The 12,858-nt window shown below is 48.6% G+C and overlaps 1 protein-coding gene across 2 annotated transcripts in view; it reads right to left on the bottom strand.

Annotated features, from left to right (window-relative positions):
• Positions 1 to 11,649, bottom strand: part of LOC138760296 (phosphatase and actin regulator 2-like) — a 105,424-nt gene extending 93,775 nt beyond the window's left edge. For both annotated transcript variants that reach the window (XM_069930680.1, XM_069930679.1), the window contains exon 1: positions 11,541 to 11,649. In XM_069930680.1, the coding sequence (XP_069786781.1) occupies positions 11,541 to 11,574 (34 nt within the window). In that variant the 5' untranslated portion in view covers positions 11,575 to 11,649. The remainder of the gene's footprint in view (positions 1 to 11,540) is intronic.
• Positions 11,650 to 12,858: the final 1,209 nt, after the last annotated feature.

Here is a 12,858-nt window from a genome sequence, read left to right as displayed (position 1 = left end):
CCTGTCCCGCATCGGACTTGTCAGCCACAAACGAGCCTGCAGCTGACGTGGACTTTTACCCCCTCCATAAATCTTCGTCCGCGAAGCCAAGCCAAAGAAAGACAAAACTATAATGGGTGTATTTTGAGTAAATGCAAGCTTTTTCCACTGTGGTTGGGCAAAACCAGAACAGAGGGTGAAAGGTTTAAGGGGAACATCTTCATGCAGAGGGCAGTGAGAGTGTGCTGGTAGCAGAGGTGATGGATGTGAATTTGATTTAACTTAAAGAAGTAAACAATACCGTAGGGGTGTAGGTTAATTGGGTGTAAATTGGGCAGCATGGACTCACGGCCTGAAATGGCCTGTCTAAATTTGGAAAAAATTAAAAGATTTAAATTTAAAAGTTTGGATCAGTCGGGGCATGGAGGGCTGCGGGTCAATGGGCAGAACAAATATTTCAGCACAGACTAGATGGGGAAAAGAGCCTGATTCAGTGCTGGAGCGTTCTCTGGCTCCAGGAGGTCGTAGACTTTGCTTGCAGGCCTTTGCTGAAGGATTGTGCACGACTCCGGAGATTCACTTTGACGAACTCAACATCCCAAGTACCGAGAAATAAATATTCAGGATTTTGGAGAGAAGAAAAGGAAAAATATCTTGTGGAAAAAACCTTTCCCCCCTCCCGTTCCATCAATCACACTATAGAAATGGGGCCCAGTAGGAAACAGTTTGGATTGGCCACAGAGAGAAAAAAACACGGACGGCTCCAAAGGCAAAATCTGTTCCTGCCACAAGAACGTACCCTTCTCTTCCCTACTCCAGCACTCAGACTTGCTGGAGAAACTCAGCAGGACATGTAGCATCCGCAGGGAATGAAAGGCAGGCAACGTTCCAGGCCTGAGCCAGGAGAGCCTGCCTTCCCAACGAGAAACGGTCTACAGATGCTGAAGATCTCCAGCCTTTCTGTATACTGCACTGGACCCCAGCGCTTACCGCTGTGCTGCACTCAACCCCCCCCTCCAATAATGGCTCAGAGTGTACCTGCTTTCCCACGAGGTGAACATCATTAAAAATGCCAGCATTTAATGTCTAACCCTCATTCCAGAAGAGAAGGAGCAGCGATGGGCCAAGCCATTGATGGATCTGCAGTCACAAACACAAACCTGAGACAGATTTCCTTTCCTGAACCAAATGTTCTTTTTTTAAAAAAAAATATCAAAAATAGTCACCACAACAGATTTATTTCATTACTCGAATTTCAATTCCCCAGTTTCTGTGGTAAGGTTTGAACTCCTGCCCTAGATCAGTGAGTGGTAAAGAACCTTGGCTGCTCAGCCAGGCAAACTGTTACTGGCATCAGTTCTCCAAAACGCTTCACACGTGAGCAGTTTTGGGGTCCTTGTTTTAAGAAAGAATGTGCTGCCTTGGCTCCGTCCTTGGCCATAGCCTGGATCTCCAGTGGCCACCCATTTCAATTCCCCGCCCCTTTCCCTTGCCACGCACTGCCCGACCGAGACCACCATGACTTGAGGAACACCCACTGGATGGCATTAATATCAACTTCCCTCATTTCTGTTCACCCCTCTCCCCCCCACTTCCGCTTCCTCTGTCCACTCTCTCTCTATCTCTATATCTATCTCTCTCTCTCTCCCTCTCCCCCCTCTCCCTCTCCCCCTCTCCCTCTCCCTCTCCCTCTCCCCCTCTCTCTCCCCCTCTCTCTCCCCCTCCCTCTCCCCTCTCTCTCCCCCTCTCTCTCCCCCTCTCTCTCCCCCTCTCTCTCCCCCTCCCGCTCTCTCCCTCCCGCTCTCTCTCTCTATCTCTCTCTCTCTATTCTCTCTCTCTCTCTCTCTCTATTTCTCTCTCTCTCTCTCTCTATTTCTCTCTCTCTCTCTCTATTTCTCTCTCTCTCTCTCTCTCTATTTCTCTCTCTCTCTCTCTCTCTATTCTCTCTCTCTCTCTATTTCTCTCTCTCTCTCTATTTCTCTCTCTCTCTCTATTTCTCTCTCTCTCTCTATTTCTCTCTCTCTCTATTCTCTCTCTCTCTCTATTTCATCTCTCTCTCTCTATTTCTCTCTCTCTCTCTATTTCTCTCTCTCTCTCTATTTCTCTCTCTCTCTCTATTTCTCTCTCTCTCTCTATTTCTCTCTCTCTCTCTATTTCTCTCTCTCTCTCTATTTCTCTCTCTCTCTCTATTTCTCTCTCTCTCTCTATTTCTCTCTCTCTCTCTATTTCTCTCTCTCTCTCTATTTCTCTCTCTCTCTCTATTTCTCTCTCTCTCTCTATTTCTCTCTCTCTCTCTATTTCTCTCTCTCTCTCTATTTCTCTCTCTCTCTCTATTTCTCTCTCTCTCTCTATTCTCTCTCTCTCTCTATTTCTCTCTCTCTCTCTATTTCTCTCTCTCTCTCTATTTCTCTCTCTCTCTCTATTTCTCTCTCTCTCTCTATTTCTCTCTCTCTCTCTATTTCTCTCTCTCTCTCTATTCTCTCTCTCTCTCTATTTCTCTCTCTCTCTATTTCTCTCTCTCTCTCTATTTCTCTCTCTCTCTCTATTTCTCTCTCTCTCTCTATTTCTCTCTCTCTCTCTATTTCTCTCTCTCTCTCTATTTCTCTCTCTCTCTCTATTTCTCTCTCTCTCTCTATTTCTCTCTCTCTCTCTATTCTCTCTCTCTCTCTATTTCTCTCTCTCTCTCTATTTCTCTCTCTCTCTCTATTTCTCTCTCTCTCTCTATTTCTCTCTCTCTCTATTTCTCTCTCTCTCTCTATTCTCTCTCTCTCTCTATTTCTCTCTCTCTCTCTATTTCTCTCTCTCTCTCTATTTCTCTCTCTCTCTCTATTTCTCTCTCTCTCTCTATTTCTCTCTCTCTCTCTATTTCTCTCTCTCTATTTCTCTCTCTCTCTCTCTATTTCTCTCTCTCTCTATTTCTCTCTCTCTCTCTATTTCTCTCTCTCTCTCTCTATTTCTCTCTCTCTCTCTCTCTCTATTTCTCTCTCTCTCTCTATTTCTCTCTCTCTCTATTTCTCTCTCTCTCTATTTCTCTCTCTCTCTATTTCTCTCTCTCTCTATTTCTCTCTCTCTCTATTTCTCTCTCTCTCTATTTCTCTCTCTCTCTATTTCTCTCTCTCTCTATTTCTCTCTCTCTCTATTTCTCTCTCTCTCTATTTCTCTCTCTCTCTATTTCTCTCTCTCTCTATTTCTCTCGCTCGCTCTATTTCTCGCTCGCTCTATTTCTCGCCTCGCTCTATTTCTCTCGCTCGCTCTATTTCTCGCTCGCTCTATTTCTCTCGCTCGCTCTATTTCTCATCGCTCGCTCTATTTCTCTCGCTCGCTCTATTTCTCTCGCTCGCTCTATTTCTCTCGCTCGCTCTATTTCTCTCGCTCGCTCTATTTCTCTCGCTCGCTCTATTTCTCTCTCGCTCGCTCTATTTCTCTCGCTCGCTCTATTTCTCTCGCTCGCTCTATTTCTCTCGCTCGCTCTATTTCTCTCGCTCGCTCTATTTCTCTCGCTCGCTCTATTTCTCTCGCTCGCTCTATTTCTCTCGCTCGCTCTATTTCTCTCGCTCGCTCTATTTCTCTCGCTCGCTCTATTTCTCCTCGCTCGCTCTATTTCTCTCGCTCGCTCTATTTCTCTCGCTCGCTCTATTTCTCTCGCTCGCTCTATTTCTCTCGCTCGCTCTATTTCTCTCGCTCGCTCTATTTCTCTCGCTCGCTCTATTTCTCTCGCTCGCTCTATTTCTCTCGCTCGCTCTATTTCTCTCGCTCGCTCTATTTCTCTCGCTCGCTCTATTTCTCTCGCTCGCTCTATTTCTCTCGCTCGCTCTATTTCTCTCGCTCGCTCTATTTCTCTCGCTCGCTCTATTTCTCTCGCTCGCTCTATTTCTCTCGCTCGCTCTATTTCTCTCGCTCGCTCTATTTCTCTCGCTCGCTCTATTTCTCTCGCTCGCTCTATTTCTCTCGCTCGCTCTATTTCTCTCGCTCGCTCTATTTCTCTCTCTCTCTCTCTCTATTTCTATTTCTATCTCCTTTCACAGAGTCCAAACCAATTCTCACCTCTCCTCTTAGCAAAGGGACCATTCTTCATCCTTTCTGTCCTTTGCTTATACCTTAAAGAAGGGCTCAGGGCCAGTACGTCAGTAATATACCTTCGTATGGATCCTGGGAGACCGGTTGAGTTCCTCCACCATTTCTGTTCGTTATTTCTACAATTACAGTATCTGCTGACTTTCTTGGTTCATTGACGTGGAGACGGTTCAGAGGTTCATGAGGATGATTCCGGGAATGAAAGGGTCATCATACGAGGAACGTTTGACAGCTCTTGGCCTGGACTCGTTGGAATTTAGGAGAATGGGGGGGATCTCATTGAAACCTTTTGAATGTTGAAAGGCGTGGACAGAGTCGATATAGAAAGGTTGTTCCCCACGGTGGGAGAGTCCAGGACAAGAGGGCGCAACTTCAGGATTCAGAACAGAGACGCAGGGGAATTTCTTCAGCCAGAGAATGGTGAATCTGTGAAATTTGTGGCCACAGCGGGTTGTGGAGGCCACTTAATTGGAGTATTTAAGGCAGAGGTTGATAGGTTCTGGATTAGCCAGGGCACCAAAAGTTATGGGAAAAGGCCGGGCAGTGGGCGGAGTGGAAAAATGGATTAGCTCATGATTAAATGGTGGGGCAGACCTTGATGGGCTGAATGGCATATGTCTGTTCCTATGTCTTATGGTCATTAAGAAAGGGAAACATCACGCAACATCACAGAAAGACATACCTCCATCCCCAAAGGCTCTCAATCAACACCACCACCCCCTACCGAGCCCCATCATGTGCCTTTTCCATTGAACGTGCAGGAAAACTGGAGGGTATGGGTGTGAAATATGGAAGGTTTGGTTTGTTCAGTTGGTGGTGTGGGTCGGCACAACATTGTGGGCCAAAGGGCTATGTTCTATGCTCAATGTTCTATGCAGCAAAGAAACAGGCCCTTCAGCTCTTCTAGTCTGTGCCAGACGCTTATTCTGCCTAGTCCCATCGACCATCTTTTAAACCGGTGGTTTTCAAACGCTTTCTTGCCACTCACATCCCACTTTAAGTAATCCCTATGCCATAGGTGCTCTGTGATTAGTGAGGGATTGCTTAAGCTGGGATGTAGGTGGGAAGAAAAAGATTGAAAACCACTGTTTTTAATCGTCCCTCATTGACTCGTTATGTGCACGGGTTCAGAACTCCAAAGGAAATGGACCAATGACAATTTTTCTCAAGCAAAAGATTTCAGTAACAATTGGGTCTAGAGCAGTGGTTAGAAATAAACACAAAAAGAAAAAAAAAAGATGACATAAAAATCAGACATATCCCTTCCCTAATCACAGAGCACCGATGGCAAAGGGATGACTTAAAGTGGGATGTGAGTGGAAAGAAAAAGTTTGAAAATGACTGCTTTAAACGTTCTGACTCGCTCCACCTCTCTCAATATTCTTTGGAGTTATTCGCCAAAAATGTTACTTTGTGCAATTCCACAAGTACCAGCATTTCCAGAGAAACTCTACATTATATTATTTTAACATATTGTTAAGATCTCTTCCCGAATATTAAATCGGTTATTATTCTCATTAGTAGAAACACAGCAGGTTAAACAGTGTCCTATATGAAGGCAGGGGAAAAGAAGAGCAGAAATCGGCTTGAGAGTGGCCAGATGGAAAACCAGGAGCTGCTCAGTCCATCGACCGATGAGAGGGTGGGACACAGAACTGAAATGGTTGGGCACTGGGAGGTCTCTGTCACTGGTGCGGTCAGAGGGGAGGTGCTCCTTGCAGATACACAAGTTTTGCTTCATGGAAAGGCCTGATTGGGGCCCCGGACTGTGGTGAGGGAGGAGGTGTGGGCAGGTGATACCTCCTGCGGTCACAGGGGCAATTAGTAAGGCAATTCTCATTGTAGGTGAAATGTTGCCAGTTGAGTACAGGGGAATGGAGGGCCATCAAGGAAGGTGGTTCAAATGAAAGCTCGGGCAGGGTCAGGCAGACTTCGTCCTGTCCTGGGAGGGTCAGAACCTGGGCAATCAAGCGGGCAGCCATCCGAGGGGGTATTGACATTCATTTCACTCACAGACACTGACTTCTCCCAAAGCGCAAATAACAGCAGCTGTTTTGTTGTAGTCCGACAGGAAAAGGCACTTCGGATCATAGAGTTGTATGTCATTGGAATAGCCCTTCGGCCCAACTCCATCCAAGCTGAGAGGGATGGAGAAGATGTCTGTAGGTCATCTGTGTCCCGAGATGGTGGCAGAGTGATTTAATTAGGTGATTATGATACAGTAACAGCCCATGATCCCGTGCCACACAAATACACCCATGTGACCAATTAACCTACTAACCCCGCACATCGATGGAACGTGGCTGGAAGCCCATGCGGGTCACTGAAAGGACAAACAAGAACATACCCTTCAGGAGGACCAGGAATGACCACCCTTCACTACACATCAACAACTCCGTAGTGGAGAGAGTGGAGAGCACCAAGTTCTTTGAAGTTCACTGAACTCGTGACCGATCCTGGACACTCAGCATCTCCTCACTTGTCAGGAAGGTGCAACAGTGACTGCACTTCCTGAGAAAACAGATGCGAGCAAGGCTACGGGCCACCGTCACGTCAACTTTCTATCAGAGCTCTCCCTCGAGACATCCTGGCTGGCTAGTGTGGTACGGTCGCTGCAGAGAAATGGATCGCCAATCAATCGAGAGGAGCATAAGAGCGGCAGAGAGGATCACTGGAGTCTCCCTCCACCCCGCCCCCCCCGCCACCTCCCCATTGACATGATCTACTGGGATCGTTGTCTAAAGAAAACGCACAAAATCATTGAGGACCCCTCCCACCCTGCACACACATTCTTTCAGCTTCTTCCGTTGGGGAAGAGATCCAGGAGGATCAGAGCCAGCGCCACCAGGCGGAGGAACAGCTGCTTCCCACGGGCAGTGAGAATGCTGAACGATCAAAGGAACTGCTCACAATGAGACACTCGTATGTACAATGCAATATTTGTAAAGATGGAACATTTGTCCTGCATGTGGATTATTTGTCTGGTTGTGTGTCGGCATGGGCCAGAGAACTCTTTCATGGGATTGTACTTGCACCATCAGATGACAATAAGCTTGACTTGATACTAACTCCTTGCAGAACAGTGGCGGTTCCGAACCACAGTTACCGGCATTACAACAGTGTTTCGCTGACCGTGTCGCACACTGAGAAAATGGAGAGTGCTGCCAGAGACAGACCAAGTGAACACAAGGTCAGGGCGTCCATCCACACTAGTTCTACTTGCAAGTTTGGCTTTGACGGCCAAGACAGTGGCGTCAGTAGGGTTGGCGTCACCCAGTGCAGTAAATGACGGTGTCACCCCTCCCCCCCCCCCCCCCATGGACCTGCCTCCTGTACCAGAACCCTTTAGTAATGTATTTTGTACTAACGATACTCATATATCACAAATACTAATGACCACAACATTGTAGCTAAAACACAAGAAATTTTGACAAAAGCAGCAACTGTAAAAACACCAGCAGCAATGAAAACAACAGCGCTTGCTGATGGTGCGTGGTGACGAAGCCACGTGATTCTAAGCGTCATTGTAATTGGATAATAACGACGGCTCTGACCTGAGCACATTAGAAGGTTCAAAAAGTAAATGAGCATCGACTTTTAGCCTCGTAGGTATATTGATACATGTAAGCTGGGCTTACGAGAGGTGTTTTTGTTGTTATAACTGACAGGGATATTTTTATAAAAAATAATAAATTTCTGGGGAAACACTATACAAAAATTTTATAGACAGTCAATGTGGTGTCACCCCTTCTGATGGTGCCACCCAGTGAGGTCCTTGTGACGCCAGTGTTCCAAGCTTCTGTCTGAACGTCTTTTAAACATTGTCATGGTGCCCAACTCTATCACTTCCTCTAGCAGCTCATTCCACTGTGTGAAAAAGTTGCCCTCATGTTCCTTTCAACCTTTTCCCCATTCACTTGAAACCGATACCCTCCAGTTTTAGCAGTAAAACTCAAAAGTCTGCGGACACCGATACCATCTAGTTGTAAATTCCTCTACCCTGGGAAAAAAAAGATTGTCACTATTCACTTCAACCACACCTCGACCAAGGGCTCTGGCTTGAAACATCGGTTATTCATTTGACCGCCGATGGACGCTGCAAGACCTGCTGTTCTTCCAGCATTTTGCCTTGATGAAGGGCTCAAGCCCGAAATGTTGGTCATGTATCTTTCTTTATATTTGCCTCATAAAATACCATGTTTGACCTGCTGAGTTTCTCCCGCAATGTTGCAACTCTACAAATCTCAGAGCATTGTGTTTGGATCTGGTCACCTAGGAAGGATGTGGCAGCTATGGCGAGGGGATGTTGCCTGGATTGGAAGGTTAGCAGAGCTGGGACTTTTCTCTTTGGAGCATAGAAGGCTAGATAGAGGTCTACAAGATTATCAGCCAGGGCCTTTTTTCCCAGGGCAGGATCAGCAAACACCAGAGGACATGTGTACAAAATGAAGGGAGGGAAGTTTAAGGGAAACGTCAGGGGTAAGTTTTTTTTTATTTACACAGAGAGTGGTGGAGGCCTGGAATGCCTTGCCAGGGATGGTGGCGGAGGCTGGAACATTATGGACATTGAAGAAACTCTTAGGCAGGTGCATAGATGGAAGAAAAATAGAGGGTTATGGAGTAGAGAGGATTTAGTACCTTTCTCTAAGGATCGACACAACATTGAGGGCCAAAGGGCCTGTGCTGTGCTGTAGTGTTCGATGTTCCATTGTGTTTTTACTTCAACTAAGGAATCTGCAGACTTTTCTGTTTTACCTGCTTTCCTCCAGCATTTTTGAGTTTTAAAACCCACTCAACCTCCCATGCTCAAGGAAAAACAGCTCGTCCCATCCAGCCTCGTGTAACCCGAGCAACTTCCAGCCCCAGTCACGTCCCTGTGAATCTTTCCTGCACCCTTTCCAGCTGTGCTCCATCCTTCCTGCAGCTGGAGTGACCAGCGTGGTGAACAGGATTGCAGGGCGTCGGCTTCCAACAGACCCAGGCCAATTTCTTCAACCTGAGGGCAGTGAATCTGTGGGATTGTTGCCATGGGCCGTTGTAGAGGCCGGGTCATCAGGTGTACTTAAGGCAGAGATTGATTGGTCTTTGATTAGCCGGGGCATCAAAGGTTATGGGGAAAAGGCCGGCCAGTTCATGGATCAGCTCATGATTAAATGGCGTGGCAGATTCAATGGGCTGAATGGCCTATAGCTCTTGTGTCCTATGGCCTCACCAATAAGTCTTTTCTACCTGGAGGGAGAGTCTAGGACCAGAGGGCACAGCCTCAGAATAAAAGAATGTCCCTTTAGAACAGAGAAATTTCTTCGGCCAGAGGGTGGTGAAGGTGTGGAATTTGTTACCACAGACGGCTGTGGAGGCCGGGTCATTGGGTAGATTTAAAAAAGGACGTTGATAAATTCTTGATTACTGCAGGTGTCAAAGGTTATGCGAAGAAGGCAGGGAAATGGGGTTGAAAAGAACATTACAACGGACATGATTTGAATGGTAGAGCAGAGACGATGGGGTGAATAGCCTTATTCAGCTCCTGTTTATATTAATCAGCATGAGGAGCCAAAGGGCCTGTCCTGTCCTGTAATAGTCTAGATGATTCAAGTGCTCACTCGGAAACTTCTCAAAAGTTGTGAGGCTCTACTTCCACTTCTCCCCACAGCCATTGCATTCCAAACACCCGGGGTGGGGGGGGGGGGTGTGAAGATTCTTCCTCAGTTAACATTCCCCCCCCCCCCACTTTACTACAAACATTCTGGTTTTAGACATCCTAATGTGGGGAGAGTTTCTGTCCACACACCAGTTCCTCACCTCTCTCTCTCTCTCTCTCTCTCTCTCTCTCTCTCTCTCTCTCTCCTCTCTCTCTTTCTCCGTCACTGAAACTCTCTTTCTCTCTCTCTCTCTCTCTCTTTCTCCCGTCACTGAAACTCTCTCTCTCTCTCTTTCTCCGTCACTGAAACTCTTTCTCTCTCTCTCTCTCTCCCCGTCACAGAAACTCTCTTTCTCTCTCTCTCTCTCTCTCTCTTTCTCCGTCACTGAAACTCTCTTTCTCTCTCTCTCTCTCTCTCCCGTCACTGAAACTCTCTCTCTCTCTCTCCCATTACTGAAACTCTCTCTCTCTCTCTCCCATCACTGAAACTCTCTCTCTCTCTCTCTCCCATTACTGAAACTCTCTCTCTCTCTCTCCCATCACTGAAACTCTCTCTCTCTCTCTCCCATCACTGAAACTCTCTCTCTCTCTCTCTCTCTCCCGTCACTGAAACTCTCCATCAGGCCACATTCACAACTGGATTTTGTCCACTGACATGGAGAGGCTAACTATAAACTTGAGGAGCTACACAACATCTTTCTCCTGGACTTTAATGCAGACAAGTGGGAGGGGTTTCATTTTGGAAGGACAAACCAAGAAAGGATGTACATGGTGAATGGTCGGACACTGAGGAGTGGGGTAGAGCAGAGGGATCTGGGAAATACAGACACATAATTCTTTGAAAGTGGTGTCACAGGTGGATAGGGTTGGAAAGGGAGCTTTTGGCATATTGGCCTTCATAAAGTATTGGAGAGGGGAGTTGGGATGTTCTGGTGAAGTTGTATAAGACATTTGTGAAGCTAAATTTGGAGTAGTGTGTGTAGTTTTGGTCACCTGACTACACTACAGAAAAGCTATCAATAAGATAGAAAGAGTGCAAAGAAGATGGACTTGGATGTTACCTGGACTTCAGGAACTGAGTTCAGTCAAACAGGTTAGGGCTTTATTCCCTGGAGTGTAGAAGATGGAGGGAGATTTGATTGAGGTATTTAAAATGATGAGGGGGACAGACAGAGCAATTTTCCACTGAGGGTGGAAACCAGAGGAGATGGGTAAAGGGTAAAAGGGGAAACTTCTGCCCACAGAGGGTGGTGAGAGTGTGGAACCAGCTGCCTGCTGAAGTGGTGAATGTGGGTTCAATTTTAACACTGAAGAAGAATTTGGAGAGGAATGGACTATGCAGTGGATGCAGGTCAGTGGTTCTCAACCTTTTCTTTCTAACCCCCACTCACATCCCCCACTTCAAGTCATCCCACACTAACCCCAGAGCCCCCATGCCATGGGCGCTGTGCAGGTGGTCCTGTGAGGGGGAGCAGACCAGCACAGGCTAGAAGGGCCGAAGGGCCTGCGTATCCGTTGCCCGACGATTCTAATGAGGTTTTAATTCCAAATGAGGCCGATTTAAGTTCCCCATTTACTCTGGTCGAGGGCCTGGAGCCCCACAGAGGAGATCCCCTCGGAGGAGACTCGCCCCGACAGACCACAACCCCCCCCCCCCACTCTCCCGTGTCCAGCAACAAGGGTCCTGGCCCTGAAGCCCCAGGGTTAAAGGGTCTGGGCTGAGGGGGGTGGCCCGTGGAAATGGAACAGGGGAAGTTCTGCTCGACCCGACCGAGAAGCCACTTTAGGGGGAAAGTGGTTCCCTCTGCGGGAGGGACCCGACGCACAGGGGTCCCGAGAGTTGACTCACCGCCGCTTGCAGGCTGCGCTGCGCCCTGACCCATCCCGTCCCGTCCCGTCCCGTCCCGGTCGCTGGCAGCTTGCGGGCTCTGCCCTCTCGCTCACACACACACTGCCCCGTTTGTTCCTGCTCCGCTAAAGTACTATGCAGATTAACTCCGAGAGGTCAGGGGGCACTGGGAGGGCTGGTGAGCTGGAAAACTTCGCTTTCCCTCTCCTTGAAGACTCAGATCTTCCTTCTGGGGGTGGGGGGAGAAGACCCCAGGGGCCGGATGAAGACCAACTGATGCCCCAGACACAGCCCAGCAATGGTTCCCCCTCGACCTGACTGACAAGACATGAAGACTCAATCAGGGCTGAGTGTGAAAGAGATTAAAAATTCAGTTTTCTTCCAGGACAGTCCCTGTGGTGGATTTACCATTAGGCTGAGTGGGCTTCAGCCTCCCAAGAGCGGGGTGGCCGGGCTCCCGGCAGAAGGGGGACGTTGGGATCCTGGCATGAGGAGGGGGGGGGGGGTAGGAGCAAGGACCTCAGGCTCCTGGCAGGAGTGGGGACCTCAGGCTCCTGGCAGAAGTGGGGACGTTGGGATCCTGGCATGAGGAGGGAGGGGGGGGGTAGGAGTAAGGACCTCAGGCTCCTGGCAGGAGTGGGGACCTCAGGCTCCTGGCAGAAGTGGGGACGTTGGGATCCTGGCATGAGGAGGGAGGGGGGGGGGTAGGAGCAAGGACCTCAGGCTCCTGGCAGGAGTGGGGACCTCAGGCTCCTGGCAGAAGTGGGGACGTTGGGATCCTGGCATGAGGAGGGAGGGGGGGTAGGAGCAAGGACCTCAGGCTCCTGGCAGGAGTGGGGACGTTGGGACCCTGGCATGAGGAGGGGGGGGGGGTAGGAGTAAGGACCTCAGGCTCCTGGCAGGAGTGGGGACCTCAGGCTCCTGGCAGAAGTGGGGACGTTGGGATCCTGGCATGAGGAGGGAGGGGGGGGGTAGGAGCAAGGACCTCAGGCTCCTGGCAGGAGTGGGGACCTCAGGCTCCTGGCAGGAGTGGGGATGTTGGGATCCTGGCAGGAGCGGAGACATCGGGATCCTGGCAGGAGGAGGGCATCAGGCTCCCAGCAGAAACAGGGACCTTGGGCTCTACAATCCCTTCGACCCCAAAAGTTCAAATGATTTCCCCCCCCCCCCCATCACCCTGGGCCTTTATCCACCCCCTGGTAATTTTTGACCCCTTGGATGGTCCCGATAGTGCGTAGAATGACTCAGACTTATAGATTCAAATCAAGGCTTTTATTACCAAAAGACTGGAGCATAGTACGTTGAGGTTGACCAGTCC

The sequence above is a fragment of the Narcine bancroftii genome, chromosome 4 (assembly GCF_036971445.1).
Source record: "Narcine bancroftii isolate sNarBan1 chromosome 4, sNarBan1.hap1, whole genome shotgun sequence".
Classification (NCBI taxonomy): Eukaryota; Metazoa; Chordata; class Chondrichthyes; order Torpediniformes; family Narcinidae; genus Narcine; species Narcine bancroftii.
Note: the sequence above shows the minus strand (reverse complement) of the source record. Positions and strands in the feature narration are given on the sequence as shown.